The following is a 20561-nucleotide window of genomic DNA, read 5'->3' as shown; positions in this document are numbered from 1 at the left end:
TCTCCTAAATCCAGTAACTTGTTCCTGAGACAGGAGAGGAAGAGCTGAGATAAGGGGAAGGTCATATGAATACAGAGGCAGAGATGGCAGTGATGTGATCACTAGCCTAGAACTGCAACAAACTGCCAGAAACCACCAACAGCTACGAGAGGGATGAAGATTCTTCCTGAGAACCTTCAGAAGGAACCAACCTTGTCAGCACCTTGACTTTAGACTTGTAGTCATCAGAACTGTATGATAATTCACTTCTGTTCTTTCAGACTACCAAATTTGTAGCAATTTCTTATAACAGCCCTAGGAAACTCATAAAATGGTGATGGCCTCTGATGAAATTCAGAGAGTTAGGGACAAAACACCAACTTTCTAGCCAAGCACTACAAAGTTTCTAGCTTATACTTAAAATCCAGTGCAAAAAAGGCCTGGAAGTGTGGTACAGTGATAGAGCACTTGTCTCGCAAGCATGAATTCTAAAGAACCCTCTCCAAAAAAGGAGGAAACCTATATATTAAAATCATTTTAGGAAGGGCTGGTGACATAGCTCAGTGGAGCCCTGGTCTAGCATACATGAAGCCTGGGTTTAAGACAAGTGTTATAAGAAGGGGAAAAAATAAAGAAAAAATGTGTTGAGTTATATTAGTGTATATACATATATATTTCAGAATAATATATAGCCTAATGTCTATTCACTACTTTGTAACTAACCAGTTTTTCTAAGTTTTGATCTGGCAAATCTATCTATCTATCTATCCATCCATCACCTTGATTCAGGGTTGGGGTGTAACTTAGCAGCAGAATGCTTGCCTACAGTGTAAGCTCCTGGGTTCAATCCACAGAATGTAAAAACCAAAGTGAATTCAAATCCTATCAATCCACAGAATGTAAAAACCAAAATGAACTCAAATCCTATGTCTTTCAGTGAGAAACACCAAGCAGTAAGCTGTAGAAGAGTATATCTGTTTTCATGGATTCTTAATTAAACATTAGGATCACTAAAAAATACTTTAATAGAAAACAAAAGAAAATTTGTGATATTTGAGACCATATCAAATTGAATGACAGATTATTTGACAGTAAGTAGTTTTTAAAATGTAAGTATTTATTTTTCAATAGACATGTGCTAACATAAACACAAATAAAATAACATGATGGCCATGGTTTGTTTCAAAATTACATGGTAGAAGATGGAGGCCAGACATATACATAAAAAAATTGTCTATGAGCTCATAAGCTACTTATTCAAGTTGAAAGATCGATATATATTAATATTTTTCCTAAAGAAAAAAACAAACAAAAATCAAGATCAACCTCTCTACCATCAGCAAACAGGTATCTCCATGAAATATACCATTACAACCCCAAATGAACAAACTTAAAGAATGCCAGTGTGTGGTAGTAGAGAAGTATTGATCCCCTCTGCTAGTGAGTGTAAATTCATCAAAGTACTTTAACCATAGGCAGTCTACTACTGGTGAGCACAAACATACCACAACCTCAGTATGTGGCAGAAGCATTTTATACATGACTTAAATTCATACACCAAAAGCTTCAGAATACTACAGGCAAAACCTGTAAATAACTAAATACCTATTGACATATTGTTTACAATGGTATTTTAATAAAAATATTACACTCACATGCAGTAACGTGGGTTACAAAAAACTAAGAGACCTAGGATTCCCACAAAAAGTGACTCCGATATAATCCAACTTACCAGACAGCAAAACAGAAAAAATGGTTAATTACTGTTGGCAGAAGGTGCTAGCAAAGTAGTGCATAGACACTGTGCTTATTCACTAGGCTGTACATGAATTACCTGGGACATTTTTTGTACTTCAACAAAAATATTGATATACACAGACAGAAGAATTGAAGTTATCAAAGACAACTCCTTTGTTTTCTTTGCAAAGTGAAGCCTCTTGGTGTACTTCATAAGACATTATAAAAAATGACAAAAAGAACAATAGCAAAGTGAGGCAGGTTCCACTGAGTGCTGGTGGGTGCTGCTGGGAAGGGGAGGATGAGGAAGGAGATGAAAGAGGAAGAACATGGTTGAAGTGGTTTGTGTACATGTATGAAAACAGAACGATGAAATTTCTTGAAATTGCTTTGGGAAGGGGGAAGCAGGAGGGGAAGAGTGATAGAAGGGATAAGGCTGATTGGAAATACACTGTATGCATGTGTGGAAATGTCACAATGGAACCTGTTTTGTACAACTAATAGATGCTAATAAGGTTGTGGATGGCTTAGGTGCTGACAAGACTAGAACTATATGTACACACTGGTTAGAAAAGGTGAAAGAAAAGAAGCATTCAAGAACCTGAGGAGCCAGAAGGCTGTAAAGTTGTTTTTATTTAGACTCCACGTAAAGATAGAAATGTAGCTAGATGCCGGGTGCCGGTGGCTCATGCCTGCAATCCTAGCCACTCAGGAGGCTGAGATCTGAGGATCACGGTTCAAAGCCAGCCTGGGCAGGAAAGTTTATCTCCAATAAACCACTAGAAAACCCGAAGTGGAGCTGTAGCTCAAACGGTAGAGCACTCGCCTTGAGCTGAAGAACACCCAAACCCAGAGTTCAAGCCCCACGACAGACCAAAAAAAAAAAAAAAATGTAGCTAGATAACATAAGGCATACAATATACCTTTGCAAAATTAAACTTGAATTTTACCAAGTCTCTGAATCTATCCTGCCCAAGAGAGCCACACTTAAATGTGACAAGGGAAATAGAGGAATACAATTGCAATGATTTTTGTTGTTGTTGTTGGTTGTGAAGCTTGAACTTTGGGCCTGGATGCTGTCCCTGAGCTCTTTAGCTCACGGCTAGTGCTCTACAACTTGAGCCACAGCGCCACTTTCGGTTTTCTGGTGGTTTATTGCAGATATGAGTTTCATAAACTTTCCTGCCCGGGCTGGCTTTGAACCATGATCCTCAGATTTCAGCTTCCTGAGTAGCTAGAATTATAGGTGTGAGCCACTGACACCTGGCCAACAATGATATTTTTATTTTATTTTCTGTGGTGCCAAGGATCAAACCTAGGGACTTGTACAAGTGTTCTACTATGGAGCTACATTAGTCCTGCTAATGTGAACTTTAATTAATTGGAACTTAAAAACAGATACTGGATTCAGTTATTGGAGAGCTTTGTTGTGTTTTCAAGAGCCTGAAAACATGAAAGCATTTTTTTCTGCTATAAATTTTCTAAAATCTAAATAAACAGTAAGAGCGTTTAAGAACAAATGTACTGAAAATGGCAGTGAGGCATAATGAGGGAGGGATGAGAAGATAGTCACTACTTTGGAGAACTATGTAGTAAGTTAAATAAATCCCTGTGCAAGGGTCAGGTTTAAACCAAGAAGGCATGGGTAAAGAAGAAAGGGATCTGGGTGTGAGTGGCTCACACCTATAATCCTAGATATCAAGGAGGTTATGGTCCCAATGACTATGGTTTGAAACCAGTCCAGGCAAAATGTCCTAGAGATTCCCTCCCTACCTCCCTCTTTTTAATATATTTTTTTTCTAGTAAAAATACTGTAAAGAGGGGTTACAGTTACATGAGCAAGGTAATGAGTACATTTCCTACCAAGCATTGTTACCTCCTTTGTTTTTCCCCTATCATCCCTTCTCTCCCACTTCCACAACTACCCCCCTCCACCTAAATTGTAAAGTTCATTTTTCAACATAGTATCTTGTACCTCTCATTATTACAATGGGTCAACCTGTATCCCTATTTAAGCATTTTGTTTTTTCTCTTCCCCTCCCCAAATTAGAAAAGTGTATATACAAGATGCAGGGCACCAACAACAAATACAGTGAAAATGGGTTATACTGTGGGGGAGGAACATACAAAGCAACAAAAAAATCACATGGTACATTATAAATACTTTAGAAACAATAGCAAGCAAGAAAAAAACCCACTTGTGTCCCTATCTTGGGGTTCATTTTGCTTAACACTATCTTATCGGTTCATATGCACATAGCTTTTGACCTTTTCTGCTTGTCCCAGACATATGCTAGTTATTGCAAATAAGGGAAACCATGGGACCTATGTTTCTTTGGGCCTGGTTACTTCACTTAATATAACTTTTTCCAAGTCTTTCCAAACAAATGGAGTAATGTCATTCTTTCTGATGGAGGCACAGAATTCTATTTTATATATATACACATACATACACCACATTTTCTTTATCCATTCATCTACTGAGGGGCATCTGGGTTGGTTCCACATCTTAGCTATAGTAAATAATGGTGCAATAAACATAGTTGTGCTGGTAGCTTTAGTATGGTCTTGTTTGTGATCATTTGGGTAAATGCCCAAAACCTCCCTTCCTTCCTTTCTTTCTTTTTGTTGGTCATGAGGCTTGAACTCTGGGCCTGGGTGTTGCTCCTCAGCTCTTCAGCTCAAGGCGAGTGCCCTACCTGTTGAGCCACAGAGCCACTTCTGGTTTTCTAGCAGTTTACTGGAGTCTCAGAGACTTTCCTGCCTGGGTTGGCTTTAAACTGTGATCCTCAGATCTCTGCCTCCTGAGTAGCTAGGATTCCAGGTGTGAGCCACTGACACCCAGCCTAGAGATTCCATTTCTAAGACAGTAATTTTTTTCAAAAAGAGGTAAAAGCACAGGAATTCTGGTGATAACAGGTATACACAGCATAGAAGGCTGTTTGGGAAGTAAGAAAGTGTGGGAGAAAGGATGGATTCTTTTTGTCTCTAGTACTGTGAAATTTCAAACACTTGGTGTGGGGCTGACTGCTGATAATGTCTTTAAACAAGGAAACATGTGCATTTGGGTTTTGGTCATTTTCTGTCAATCACTTTGACTGACAGAATGACTCCCCTTAAATTTTCTGATCTCCCTTATTGAAACTCCACTTGTTGGAGGCTTGATTTAATAAGTTCTTATCTCCTGCCTATTTTCTCCATTTTCTTGTCTGTGTTTTTGATTCCCTCCCGCTTCATATTTCTTCTCTTCCATCCAGCCTACTGAATTTTGACTTTCTGCTATATCTTATATTTCAGGATAAGATCTTCTCTCTCCTCACCTCTTCCTCTTCTCCCTTTTTCCCTCTCTCTTGCCAACCCTCCTGCCCCATCCCTTATTTTTGAGACAGTCTTGCTTTGTAGCCCAGACTGGCCTTGAACTTGTGATTCTTTTTCTCTGCCTCCTAATTGTGGATTAAAGGAAGCAACACCTTATCTAGCTATGACAAGCTCTTTTTCTTTTTTTGGTCAGTCGTCGGGCCTGAACTCTGGGCCTGGGCACTATCCCTGAGCTCTTCAGCTCAAGGCTAGCGCTCTACCACTTGAGACACAGCGCCACTTTCAGCTTTTTCTGCTTATATGGTACTGAGGAATCAAACCCAGGAACTCATACATGCAAGGCAAGCACTCTACCACTGAGCCACCTTCCCAGCCATGACAAGCTCTTTATGCTCTCTGAGTGATCCTGTCATATACAATATTCCTGTTACACAGACAACATTATTTCCTCTGTCTGAAGATATAATTGAGATGTTTCTGTCTGTTCATTAGTTTTCAGCTTTATTCTTCTTGTCTAGCCTCTGCAGTTTTCGAGGTAGGATTTTTATTTTTATTTTATTAGCAGGGTTTCTATCTTATAGTGTTAGCAGTCCCTCAGATATCCGGCTATCCTTGGTGGCATGCTTATCATAGCAGTAGAAAGACTGGAGCTATGTGAAAGCCCTATGCACATAGAAAGGGCTTGTCAACTGAAGCTGTCTGGGACAGTCTACCCCTACCCCTATTCTTTGGGAAGCCCTAGTTTTAATATATCTAGAACTTTCCCACTAGATTACATAGGCTCCCAGAAAGAGAGTTCTCTAAAGAGAGTAAAGTTCAACTACCCAAGTTCTATTAATTAAAAGAGGAAATAGTCTGAAAAATCTGCACATTTCAGCCTTGGCTGGCCACTCAAAACATTTCTGGTTAAAAAAAAAGATACTTGTAGGCTCTACTGTGTGGTTGATTAAGCAAACCATGTGTAGATTTTGTACCTCTAGGAATTAAGAAGAGGCAGTATACTCCATAGTGTAAGTAGACAATGGGAATCGGCACTATAATTAGGTTTTAGCTTACTCTCCTTAAACGAAGATGGGCCTCTCCCTTCACTCCTAGTTATTCCTATCTTTGGTCCTTTTGAATATTCTCCAATTTATTTTTTTAATGTGCTAGTGTTGGGGCTTGGCTCTTTGCTTGTCTTTTTTGCTCGAAGATGGCACCCTACTCATACCTCTACTTCTGTCTTTTTGCTGGTTAACTGGAGATAAAAGTTTCACAAACTGGGGCTGGGAAGGTGGCTCAGTGGTAGAGTGCTTGCCTTGCATGCATGAGGCCCTGGGTTCAATTCCTCAGCACCACATAAGCAAAAAGAAAAAAGCCGGAAGTGGCGCTGTGGCTCAAGTGGTAGAGTGCTAGCCTTGAGCTGAAGAGCTGAGGGACAGTGCCCAGGCCCAGAGTTCAGGCCCTACAACCAGACCCCCCCCCCAAAAAAAAAAAAAAAGTTTCACAAGCTTTTCTGCCTAGGTTAGCTTCCGACTGGGATCCTCAGATCTCAGCCTCCTGAGTAGCTAGGATTCCATGTGTGAGCAATGCTGTCTGGTGAAGTTCTCCACCTTAAATAAAGATAGCCCCTAATTTCTTCCAGTATAGGCATAACACAAACCTTTCTCACGGAAGGTTTGTCATGCTTTCTTCAGCCTCAGTTTTTGAGATCTCTATGTTCCCTATCCTTGTGTGCTTGTAATCTGTTTTAAAACCAACCTAAGTTTTAGCCAGGTGTTGGTGGTTCTCAACTGCAATCTTAGCTGCTTGGGAGACTAAACTGGGAGGATCATAGTACTAGACCAGGCCAGGGTTCAGCTAACTGACAGCAAGGTGTGGTGCCATGTGCCTGTTACTCTAGCTATAGTAGGAAACAAAAAATGGTCAGATGGTAGTCCAGGCAAGCATCTGGGCAGGAAATGATTCTCTCTAAAAAATAACCAGTATAGAAAAGGGCTTGAAGCCTAGCTCAGTGTACACCACTGGCTTAGAAAACACAAAGCTGTGAGCTCACACCTCAGTACTACCCAAAATAAAGACAAACATTAGCTGAAGGTATGGCTTAGTGTGAATTGCAGTGCAAGACCTTGAGTTCAAATTCAGTACAGCCAACAACAACAAAAAAGATGCAGATTGTCTGACTGGATTAAAAAAAACAAAATCCAACTGTTTGTTATTTGTAAGACATATATCTCACAGACAGATACAGAAAATATATAGTGAAAGGATGGAAAATGATATACCATGTAAGTGCAACCTAAAGCAAGCAGGAGTATCTACACTTACATCTGACAAAGGACTTTACTCCCCCACAACTGAAATAAGAACAAAACAAAACCCAACCTTTATATAATTTTTTACTTTACTTTTTTTTATTATTATTTTTCCCTCTAGTCCTGGGGCTTAAACTCAGTGCCTAGCCACTGTCCTTGAGCTTCTTTTGCTCAAGGCTAGCTCTCTACTACTTGAACCACAGCGCCACTTTCGGCTTTTTCTGTGCATGTGGTACTGAGAAATTGAACCCAAGACTTTATGCATGATAGGCGCACACTATACTATTAAGCCATATTGCCAGCCTCAATACAAAAGTTTTTAGAATTTTGAAAATGAGAAATTTAGATATGCCTGATCAATCTGCTATTTTAATCACAAAATCACAAATTATGCTTTGCGTATTTATTAACAAAAGTTACCTCACCATGAGCTGACGTATGCTTTAAAACTGGGTGTTGCTTATTCAAGACCTATAATTCTACTCAGGAGGCTGAGATATGAGGATTATGGTTCAAAGCTAGCCTAGGCAGGAAAAGTCAGTGACACTCTTATTATAATCACCAAAAAGCTGAAAGTGGAGCTGTTGCTCAAATGGTAAGAGTGCCAGCCTTGCATGAAAAACCTAAGAGATGGTACCCAGGCCCTGAGTTCAATACTCAGTACTGACATAAAACAAAACAAAACAAAAACACCAACAACCTAACAACAATGGAAGATCTTCACAAGTTCACAATGAGCAAAGGTAGAGACTCTATATTCTAGGCAAGCTCTGTACAGATCCTACTTTCAGCAATATGTGCTGAGCTTTAACCTCTGATGTTGATGAGATCAACTCAAGTGAGCTCTCTCTATAAGACTGCTCATCTACACTGCAAATAGTCAGTACGTGCCTTTCTGTCCTATCACCCATCAACTAAAAGGTAACATAAAACCCTTCCTGCTATTTACTATTTTGCTTTAGCAACATTCATTTTGAGTGTGCAGTAAAAAATATAGCATTAATAACATAATCCCAGACAAGCCTAAGGAGCTAATTAAAATCTACTTTAAAGGTTCAAGGATTAAACTTCCAGAACTAGAGAGAATTTGTAGAGCAATACGTAACAGGTACTTAGAAACTGAATGTAGAGTTAATATTCTAGAATCTGAGCTAGGCTCCAATAAATAACCCAAGAGCTGTTCTGGAGAAAATTTTAAAATGTCAAGAAATCAATGATTAGGTAGCTTCAGGCACTGGCAATTACGGTTTACCTAGATGGTTTATCTAGAACCTGTACTTTCTAGTGTACTCACCCATCTGTGGCAGGTTTCTTTCGGAGTATGCTCGGTCTGGGGGAAGAACCCTGTGCTGGCGCATTGGTGCTGGCGCTCTGGCTGTGGGTCTGTACCACAGTTGTTGCTGCAGGAGCAGCACTGAATGGGCTGCTGATAGGGTTGGCTACAATTGTGGCTCCATCTGCTAACACCACTGCTGGAGGAAAGAAATAGAGCAGGAAAGGACAACAGGAGAGAAAAAGAAATGTTATTAGAATTTCATACAAGGTATCAATAAATCTGGGGCCAGGTGGCTCATGGTTCAAAACTAGTCTTGGCAGATAAGTCTGTGAAAGTTCATCACCAATCTAGCAGAAAGTCAGACTAGAGCATGGCTCAAGTGGTAGAGAGCCAGTGAGAACAAAGAGCTGAGTGTGAGTGTTGAGGTCCTGATTCCAAGCCCCAGTACCAAAACAAACCACCCCAAAAGACAGCACTACATATTTATTATATATGTCCCACTTCAAGGGAATTAAAGGGAGTCTAGAGATATAGGTCAGTGGGAAAGCAAATACTCAGAATTTGTGAGGGGCCTCAAACACACACACACACACACACACAAAGGTAAAACCTACAATACAATGTTCACATGGCTAAAAGGTGCAATTGAGGAGATGACAAGATCTACTAATGCAGATACATACTAGTCTTGCTTTTTTCATTCTACAATAACACCAATGTATAAATAGGCACAAAGGGTACTTCAAAAACAAATCACTTAATATTTTTCACTTACATAATTCTTACTATCACCATCATTTTAGAAATGGGAAAACTGAGAGTCAAGATCACATAATAAAAGGAAAAGCTGTACAGAGAAAATAGGATCTTCTGGATAACATGCTACAAAGGACTCTTTAAAAAAAATAAGTTTAAATGCAGTTTTTATAAACTATGACACTTGTCTTTAGCTCCTAGGAATAGTACTATCCTTCCAGTGTATCTTTAGGAAGATAATCAATAGGTATGTGTGTGTGTGTGTGTGTATATATATATATATATACACACACACACACACACTTAGAGTTGGCATCAAAATACTGGTGATACCATGAGACCATAATCTGAGATTACCAATGTTTGACAGATTAAAAAAATTTTTTATTGTTATTGTAAAGGTGATGAACAGAAGGCTTACCATTACATAAGTCAGATAAAGAGTACATTTCTTTTTGAACAGTATTACTCCTTCCCCACACTCTTTCCCAGTTTTTCCCACCTTTCCCCACTTATTAATTGTATAGTTCATTTTCAACATAGTGTCTAGTAAGTATCAATGCTGCTTTTGTTCACTCTTTGTGTTTGACAGATTTTTGACCTAAAAAAATGGCAATCTGAGTCAAGGTAACTTAATACAAGTTTCCTGGGAAGCGGTATTAAAGAGGTAGGTAAATGATCCTTCTGGGGAAGACACTGTGGGAGAATTGTACTTCCATGACTATCATTTATTGATAAAAGATAATCTTTTGAAGATCAATACTCAAGATGAGAAAAAAATCTGTGTTTTCTTCCCTTCTTCTTCCTCTGTGGTACTGAGATTTGAATTCATGGTCTTGTGCTTACTACTAGGCAGGTGCTCAACTACTTCAACTAGACCTCCAGCCCTTTATGCTTTAGTCTTGAGTTTAGACCCAGGCTAGCCTAGACCATAATGTTCCTATTTATAATCCATGTGAAACTAGATTGATAATATGTACCACCACACTCAGCAATTGATTCTGATAGGTTATTGCAAACTTTCCACCCAAGACAGCTCTGAACCATAAATCCTCCTTAAGATTATAGGTGTGAGCCAATGCTCCCAGCCTCTTTTTGTTTTGTAAGGGAGCATTTTTTTTAATTTAAAATTTTAACAGCTTTATTGAATTATAATTATTAGACCAAGCAATCTGTACACAACACATATAATCTGATGTGTTTGAACATCTGCCTTACCCACCAAATCAAAACCATCACCATCATTTAGATAATAAACATACTTTCATTTCCAAAACTTACCTTCTGCCTCCCTGCAGTAAGAATGTAAGGATGCAAGAGAGAGAGCAGTCCTTTTAACCATTTTTTAAAATACACCATAGTATTGACTATAGGCTCTGTGCTGTATGAAAGTTCTTCAGAACTCGGTCATCATCATTCACTGAAGCACTGTGTCTTGTCAACCAGTACCTTTCCAGCTTCTCCTCCTCTCTGCCCCCTTTAAGCGCCACTCTAGCTTTTATGATTTGGACTGTTGTAGATGTGTCATCTCAGTAAGGTGGTATTTGTGTAAGAAAACATTTTTATATAGGCTAGGCTAGTTCAAAATTCAAGATCTATCTCCCAAGTGCTAGTATTACAGGCATGTGTTACCATGTACTGCCAATCTTTAAATTAATACTCCACAAACAGTCGCTTGCTCCACTTTACACAATGATGATTCCACTATTATTTCTTTGTATGCACTGACAATGTTAGGTAACGTTAACATAAGATCTTAAAGTTTAGCTTATAATCCTAACTACCCAGGAAGTTGAGATATGAGGATCAACATTCAAAGCCAGCTCAGACAGACACTCTAATTAGCTCATATTAATTGGAAAGACTCCAATTACCAGAAAAAAGCTGTCGGGTGGAGATATGGCTCCAGTGATAGGGTGCCAGCTACCAGCAAAAAATGCCAAGGGCATAAGACTCAGAGTTTAAGTCCCAGTACCACCCCCAGTCCCACTCCCCCCAAAAAGCTTTCCTACACCTTTCCACTCTTGAAGAAAATGGTAAACTAAATGAGAACACTACTTCTAAAGTAAATTTATTCTTATTTTTATAAAAGTCCTCTAAGTGTATATACAATTATTTCTGCACTATTTGCATTTATTTCTAATGTATACGGTGACCTTAAAAAGGTAAGTTCTAAGCAATGTTATGGAAAAGAAACTAAGTCTTAGAGAAACTACCTGAGACCACAGAGACAGTAAGTACCAGAGCCAGGATTAAACCTAAATGTACCCTTTTGTAATCACCTTTGCAATAACAATGAAAGGAAATTAAAAAACAAAACAATAAAAAGCCCAAGGCATACTTTTACCTTCTATATTGCTGTTCAAGGAAAGAGTTCAATTTACCTGAGGTCTTTCCTTCAGGCGGGGGCTGCTGCGTACCCATTGGTGCTGGCTGAAGCCCTTGTGTGTTGATTGGGGTTGCTGAGTGGATCCCCTGTGTGCCAATGGGTGCTGGCTGGATGCCTGGTGTCCCAATGGGTGCTGGCTGGATCCCCTGTGTATTGATGGGTGCTGGCTGGATCCCTTGGATATGGCGAGCATGCGAGGCGTCCACAGTCATAAGCTGCATGGGGTTAAGGTGGACTGTAGATGCTACCCCAACACCAGTCTGAGCAGTGATGGCAGAGTTTGGAGCCTGAGCTGAAACTAAAAATGCAAGAGGTATAACAAAAAGGTTGGCTCTAATCAGGCCCGGTCCACATAAAGACAAAAACAGTAAAACAAAACAGATTTTTTCCCACTATACAAGGTCAAAATTCTTGGTTTACAAAACAAAACATAGAGCCAGGCTTCAGTAGCTCAAACCTGTAATCCCAGCTATTCAGAAGGCAGAGATCTGAGGATCATGGTTTGAAACCAGCCTGGGGAATGAAAGTCAATGAGACTCTTATCTCTAATTAATCACTAAAAAGACAGAAGTGGAGCTTTGGCTCAAGTGGTAGAGCACTAGCCTTGAGCAAAAAAGCTCAGGTACAGAGCCCAAGCCTTAAGTTCAAGCCCCAGGACTGGCACCAAAACAAAACAAAACGCCAAACAAACAAACAAAAAACCCCAGAAAAAACAGAAGTACAGTGCCCATCTAATATGTACAAGGCCCAGCCATGATTGATCCTCAGAACTAAAAAAAAAAGTTAACAGAAAACCAAAATTAAAAGAAAAAGCATGGCTCCTTCAAACTGTACTTTTCACTTCCTACCAATTTGGTAGTCTTTCAAAATTACTAGAAATATATATCAAAACAAGAAAAAAATCTAAACACCAAATATTAGCCATGCAACTGTGCTAAATATTACTAATTAACATAAAACTTTGAGATAAATCCATGGGTCTTGAATTCAGGTCAAGAAACTTAAACTGATAGGCTCAGAATCACAGGCACTTCTGAAATATAGCAGTTATGAACTTTCAATGGATTATATCTACTAGAGATAGTAAAAAAAAGTATCCTTTTCTCTCACAATGTTAATTCCAACCACTGTAGGTGATGTCTAACAACAAATATCCCAAAAGCAACAAAAGAAGTTAGAGTATGTTGGGGCTGAGATGTAGCTCAGTAGTAGACCACCCCTCAGATTTGATCCTCAGTGCCAAAAGCATAAGGAAAGAAAGAAAAAATACTAATTTTATTACTTGTCAGAGTGGAGAGAAGAAATCTGTTTCTAAAGCTATTAAATACCGTACAAGGCTTAAAATTTTAGACTAGCATCATCCAGGGGAAATATAAAGTCAAATGCAATTTAAAATTTCCAGTTGCCACATAAAAAAAGTAGTAAGAAATACGTCAGCTGGACATGGCAATGCACACTTGTTAGTACATATTAGGATTGAGGTTTGAAGTTAGCTAGGGCACAAAAAAAAGTTAGGGAGAACCCATCTCAACAAATAAACAAGGAGTGGTGGCTCACAATTGTAATCCCAGCTATACCAGAGGTATAGATAGTAGGATCAAAGTCCAAGCTGGTTTGGGCAAAAAGATGAGACCTCATTTGAAAAACATTACTAAAGCAAAAAGAATTGGGGCATGTTCAAGTAAAGAATGCTTGCAGCCAGGTGCTGGTGGCTCATATCTGTAATCCTAGCTACTCAGGAGGCTGAGATCTGAGGATCCAGGTTCAAAGTCAGCCCAGGCAGGAAAGTCCATGAGACTCTTGAGGATTTTTTTTTTTTGGGTCCGGTCGTGGGGCCTGAACTCTGGGCCTGGGCACTGTCCCTCAGCTCTTTCAGCTCAAGGCTAGCGCTCTACTACTTGAGCCACAGCTCCACTTCTGGCTTTTTTCTTTTTGCTTATGTGGTGCTGAGGAATCGAACCCAGGGCCTTGAGCATGCAATGCAAGCGCTCTACCACTGAGCCACTTTCCCAGCCCTCCATGAAACTCTTATCTCCAATAAACCACCAGAAAACCAGAAGTGGCACTGTAGCTCAAGTGGGAGAGTGCTAGCCTTGAGCTGAAGAGCTGAGGGACAGCAGTCAGGCCCAGAGTTCAAACCCCACGAGCGATCAAAAAAAAAAGAACGCTTGCTAGGCAAGCCTTTCTTGTAGATCCCAAGTTCAAATCCCAGAACCAGTAAATAATTTTTTTTTGAAAAAGGCAAGTAAAAAAGGTTTTTTCCTCACATTTTAAAATTAACATCTACCCCCTTATACAAGGGAGTTTCATTTTGACATGTTCAAATATGTATACAATATACGTTGATCAGACTTAATACACATCACTCTCCCAGATCCCTCAACCTTTTCAACCAGCTCAGCAAGATTCACTGTTTCATTTTCACACATGTACATAAAGTATTCTGACCACACTCAACCCTCCTTAACCATCTCTGTGTCTTTTCTTCTCCCACGAGTACCTACACACGTGACAGAACCTGCTTTACATTCTTGTCTGTGTGTGTATACATTCTAGTGTTCAAAGGGGTTCAGATATAGCGTTTAAATGTGACTGACCCCTTGTTTATTCTCACTTTCCACCATCATCCCCCCTACAGCTTACTACAAACAGCCTTCAGTGAACTCAGGTTTGCTATTCTCATTTAAACACAGTGTAAAAATTTTTTTTCATGGTACTGGAGTTTGAATTCAGGGCCTCATGTTTGCTAGGCAAGCACTCAGGCCTGAGCTACATTCTTAGCTCAACTTGCTTTTTCTTTCTTTCTGTTGTCCTTCCTTCCTTCTTCCTTCCTTCCTTTCTTTCTTCTCTGAGACCGATACTTGAACCTGGTATCCAAGTTGCTTTAATTAATGGTTGCTTTAATTCATTGGCTGGCACTTTACCACCTGAGCCAGGCCTTTAACCCCTGAACTTAATTTTTTTTGCCAGTCCTGGGGCTTGAACTCAGGGCCTGGACACTGATCCTGAGCTTCTTTTGCTCAAGGCTAGTGCTCTACCACTTGAGCCATAGCACCACTTCTGGCTTTTTCTGTTTATGTGGTACTGAGGAATAGAACACAGGGTTTCATGCATGCTAGTAAGCACTCACCCACTGAGCCACCTTCCCAACTTAAATAATAACTCTTACACAAAATATAACCATTTTCAAACATAACCACTATAGATACCAAGTAAGATATTTTACATTTCCTTTATAAATAGTAGAATCTAAGACACAGTTTACATTTAAAGTACATCTCAATTTGGATAGTAAATTTTTATCAGAAATACTTAACCTGTATTTCAGTTTCATCAAATATATGAATGAAAGTAGTGTAACATGTCAAATTACCTAAAAAATTATTTAATTTTAATGCTTAAGATATAGTCCCCTCTAGTAGCTCTGGCTGACATACTGGACCACAGGATAAGTTTCAGCAGTTGGGTTGTTTAATTTTTTTTTTTTTTTTTTTTGCTTCTAAGAAACTCAGCCTGTTCTAGAACTCTCCATGTAGCTCAGGCTTACTTCAAACTTTCAATTCTTCTGCCTCTGCCTCTCAAAAGTGGAGAAATTACACATATATGCCACCATACCTGGCTCACAATCTATGTAAGGCTTCCTGAGGTCCAGAGTGACCCAAAAGTCAAAGACCACACAAACTCAAATTTGATTGTTCTTCCCATATTACCAAAAAGAACATCAATTACAAATTAAGTTGGTGAGGGATAAACATATTTGGACTAAAAACAAAAAACAATACATATTCTGCAAACCCAACAGAGCCTTATAATATAGCTTTATTCATTGTAATTGTATTACTATTTTGAAGCTTCACAAAAATTATTAACACAATTTTCCTCAGAGTAGGATAAAACTATTCCATATCACTAATATGTAACAATCCTTTCAGAGATCACAAAGGTAGTGATTGAAGGCCTTATATTTTCACATTTAGTCCTTCTGAGTCTGGAAACAAGCTGGAATAATTAAATCCCATACCAGAAATACACACTGATTAATTTCTTTCTCACTGTTGGTGGAAATGAAAATGTGAAAAGTCTTCTAAAAAGCAGGGCTCCTACCTGGGTACTGTCGGATAGTGGACACAGAACTGGTGATTGGGGTGTAGGTGTGTGCGGCCAGTGGGTATGCAGAGGGTGGGTAAGTTGGCAAAAAGTACTGGAACTGAACAGGAACAGACGGTCTAGAAATGCAGCACAGGTCATAGGAAACAGAATCATTACTTTCTTCTTCAGCTTCTCATCACCCTACCCCATTCCTCTTGACATCCTTCTCAAGTGCTATGCCCACTTCTCCCAAATGCATCTTACCCTTAGATCACAGGACATACACTGAGCACAAGTAGCCTTTAAAAACTGTGTGGCTTCTGGGTCTGGGAATGTGGCTTAATGGTATAGTGCTTGCCTAGCATGCATGCAGCCCTGGGTTCCATTTCTCAGTACCACATAAACAGAAAAGGCCAGAAGTGGTGTGTGGCTCAAGTGGTAGAGCACTAGCCATGAGCACAGAAAGGCTCAAGGTCAGTGCCCAGGCCCTGAGTTCAAGCTCTAGGACTAGCAAAAAACAAAACACTGTGTGGCTTCTGCAAATATCCAGGTCAGTAAGTGCAAAACATTTTATTGATGAGTTTTGAGAATAGCGATTTCCCAAACAGCTCACAATAAATAACGGCTCAGCTGTCAGAAGGCTAAGGCAGACTAAGGATTTGAGATCAGTGTCTGAGACCAACTAGGCAACACAAACACTCAGTAATCCAGTATTTTGCTTGATTCCACATAAAATACACTAAGCTTAGATTTTTTTTAATGGCAAATTTTATCAAACACACACAAACCTGATAATCCCAACCTTATACAAACAAGATTCACAGAGCAGAAAGATGTGATCCACCTTGTTTTTAAATTTAAGAAATATTCCCTTAAGACAAATTGAAAAGGGACAAATTGAAAGAGAATATAAGACCAAGAAACTATATATGCTATAGATGCAAGAATTACTAATAAAACTAGATAAAGTACCATGTAAAATTCAATACATCATGACCAATAGGTTTAACAGCAAGATAGGAATAATCCAATATCAGTATTTCTATTCATGTTTTAGATTATTTACAAATCTTAAGAAAGCATGCATTTGAAATGTTGCTTTATATATGTGTCATACATAAACATATAAAACCAGATAGCATTCATGAAGAAAACAGGAAAGAAACTTTTAACTTCAAACTGAAAATGGTATTTAATAAAACCTTTAATGAAACTTACTATTCAAGGCCAGGAAAAAAATCATTTTACTATACTACATTATACTCTAGTAATCATTACATTAAAAAAAAGGTGTCAAGAAAACAAAATGAAAGACCACCTTGTCCATTTTCAAAAAAACTGTCATTATTTGTAGGTGAGAATGTATGCACTTTTATAGGTAAAAGGAACAAGATCAATTTGAAAACCACAAGCCTCCTGCACATACTAATAAGCACAGTAAGAAAAATAAATTAAAAATTACTCAAAGGGCTGGGAAGGTGGCTCAGTGATAGAGTGCTTGCCTTGCATGCATGAAGCCCTGGGTTTGATTCCTCAGCACCACATAAGCAGAACAAGTCAGAAGTGGCACTGTGTCTCAAGTGGTAGAGTGCCTGCCTTGAGCTAAAGAGCTGAGGGACAGTGCCCAGGCCCAGAATTCAGGCCCCACTACCAACAAAATAAATAAATAAAACTAAAAAAATTACTCAAATCTAAAATCACTTCATGTAAACTGTAGAGGACTCTCATCATGGGAAGAGATACAAATAGGAAATGGGGAGAGAATGAGATTGAATTACAGGTATTAGTATACATTCAAATGCTCTGATAATGTTATCTGATTCCTACCTCTATCTGTGGGAAGGACCTAAACAAACCGACAAATCTACAGCAAAAGCAGAGACTCCTTTGCAAAACACTATGTCCTAGGGCTTAGTATCATGGGAAATAAGGAAAGGTGTGTGAAAGCAAGATGGTGACCCCCACCCTCCATAAAAGGGCCAAAAGAGACCATTTGAGCATCAAAGTAGGTAGATTAATGAGTTAAAAAAAAATCCATAAGCCTATTCTGACCTAAAAGAAAAATGTTCAAAATCAATAAATGTGAGGGATAAGTATCTTCATATCAGAACATCTAATTAATAAAGGTGAAGAAAACAACACAAAGTCTCTTTTTAAAAAACGCAGTATTGGGTTTTGAACTTGGGCCTTGTAGTTTGTCAGGCAAGCACTCTGCCACACCTCCAGCCCTTTTTGTTTTGGGTTAGTTTACAGAGTCTCTCTCTTTCTGCCCAACACCAAGTAGCTGGAATGACAAATAGGAGCCATTATACCTTGCGATCCTACCAATCTCTACCTCCTGAGTAATTAGGATTACTAGTATGAGCCATTAAGCCTATACCCTGAAATTCACTTTTTTGCAGCTATCATACTAATAATTTAGCCATGACAATAAATACTAAAATTGAGTGAAAGCTTATTCTGAGACAGGATATTTGTAGTTTACAAGTGTTTTCATGAAATATTTGTCAATAAAGGAGAAAAATGTGCCTTTATAATAGAAAAATGTGCAACCATCATCTTCACTAACTTAATATTAACCAGTACAGACATAAACTACTAGCAAGAGCTCTCCAAAGTAATAGTAAGAAACTATCACTTAAGGATAATCCCTCTAAAAATGAACATTCAGAATCCAACCATGAGAAAACAATGTGACAAAACTAAACTGAAGACCATTTTATTAAACAATCTGCCTGTATATATTCTTAAAAATGTCACTGGGCGCCAGTGGCTCACACCTGTAATCCTACTCAGGAGGCTGAGATCTGAGAAACATGGTTCAAAGTCAGCCTGGGCAGGAAAGTCGTGAGACTCATCTCCAATTAACCAACAGAAAACCAGAAGTGGCACTGTGGCTCAAGTGGTAGAGTGATCGCCTTGAGCTGAAGAGCTGAGGGACAGCACCCAGGCCCAGAGTTCAAGTCCCATGTCTGACAAAAAAAAGTCAATGTAAGGAGGCTAAAGAACCATTTTTGGTGTCTGTAATTGGTTAAGTAAGAGAATGTACTCTTTTCAGGGGTAATAAATGGTTAAAAGTCAGATATTACAACCTTTACTCTAAAGATCATTAAAAAACAAATTAAGTACAGATGAAAAAATGAATACTAGGAGGAGAATGGTTTGCTGAGTGCTGGTGGCTCATGCCTGTGATTCTAGCCACTTAGAAGGCTGAGATCTGAGGATATTAGTTCAAAGGCAGCCCAGGCAGGAAAGTCTGTGAGACTCTTATCCCCAATAAACTACCAGAAAACCAGAAGTGGCACTGTGGCTCAAGTGATAAGAGTGCTCGCTTTGAGCTGAAGAGCTGAGGTACAGTACCCAGGCCCAGAGTTCAAGCCCCACGACCAACAACAACAACAAAAAAGGAGAATGGCTTAACAAAAACAGCATATTTTATAACACTAAAAAGGAAATTACACAATTTTATTGTCATGGAGAAAATATGAAAAGATAAACATATACTGTGTTTGCGAGATTTTTTGGCTTGACTAAACTAAAAACAAAAACAAAGGAGTAGCATAACTGGCACATTGTGTTGCCTACCTGTTGTCACTTCGTGTTTCCATGGCTACAGGATTTGGAGAGGCCCGATGTCCTGAAATGGGAATCAGGCTATTTCTCTCGGCAGGGTAGTCAGGCTGGATTCGAGGAGAAGTGTGTGTGATCTGCTGAGGCACCACTTTAGCTAAAACAGTAATATCCAAGTCTATTACCATTCATATGCTTTCACTGGCATGCCAAAACATTCTAGGCTGGTGGTATGCTTATAAATACAAATAGTTTTAAACCTGGATTTTCAGGTTTTGTTGTTGTTGGTGGTGGTGGTTGTGGGCCTTGAGCTCTGGGCCTGGGCGCCGTTCCTGAGCTCTTCAGCACAAGGCAAGCGCTCTACCACTTGAGCCACAGTGACACTTCCGGTTTTCTGGTGGTTAATTGGAGATAAGAGTCTCACAGACTTACCTGCCCGGGCTGGCTTTGAACCGTGATCCTCAGATCTCAGCCTCCTGAGTAGCTAGGATTACAGGCGTGAGCCACCGGCGCCCGGCTGGATTTTCAGTTTTAAGCAAAATAGAAAATTACAGATGACTACAAAAGGCTTAACTGAATTATTTCCATGTAACAATCCACTGATATTCATATTATTATTTTTGTTAATACTTAAGAAAGAGAAAGAAAGAAAAGATAAAAGAAAAGAGGGAAGGAGGGAAGGGAGAAGGGAGGGAAGAAGAAAGAGAGACAGAGAGAAAGAAAAAACAGAAGAAAGACTAAAAAAGTAAACTATTTAAAAGAAACAAAAAACCCAACAAAAATAACAAAGACATTAGCTTCTTCTTTGGACTCAGGCTTTTCTTTCATGATCCCACACACACTTATTGGTAACAACTGCTGAATTCCAGATTTAATCTTATTTGGAGAAGCCAAGTAAAACTTGGAAAGAACTACTTAATATACTCTGTACACTGCTAACTTGAAAAATCAGTGCCCTAGGATTCTATCAGGCGTCCTTTCTCAACTGATAGACTTTTTTAGAGTGATCCTAACAGTAACAAGAAAATGTTTGAATTACTACATTAAAACAAACAAACAAACTACAGCCTGAACTTGCTGGGATTTAGGAATAAGCACACTTTTGCTTACTCTCTGGTGCTTTTAGTGAGTTTACTTCCAATGTGGCTTCTTA

General features: G+C 39.1%; 1 protein-coding gene across 1 annotated transcript in view; it reads right to left on the bottom strand.

Moving 5' to 3' along the window:
* Sap130 (Sin3A-associated protein, 130kDa) overlaps positions 1-20561 on the bottom strand; it is a 96997-nt gene that overhangs the window by 28743 nt on the left and 47693 nt on the right. Inside the window, exons 11-14 of the mRNA XM_013028811.1 lie at positions 19424-19565; positions 15854-15975; positions 11745-12047; positions 8623-8800 (exon numbers count right to left, since the gene is read on the bottom strand). Coding sequence (XP_012884265.1) covers positions 8623-8800; positions 11745-12047; positions 15854-15975; positions 19424-19565 — 745 coding nt within the window. The remainder of the gene's footprint in view (positions 1-8622; positions 8801-11744; positions 12048-15853; positions 15976-19423; positions 19566-20561) is intronic.

Source organism: Dipodomys ordii, unplaced genomic scaffold (genome assembly GCF_000151885.1).
Source record: "Dipodomys ordii isolate 6190 unplaced genomic scaffold, Dord_2.0 Scaffold114, whole genome shotgun sequence".
In the NCBI taxonomy this organism is placed as follows: Eukaryota; Metazoa; Chordata; class Mammalia; order Rodentia; family Heteromyidae; genus Dipodomys; species Dipodomys ordii.
Note: the sequence above shows the minus strand (reverse complement) of the source record. Positions and strands in the feature narration are given on the sequence as shown.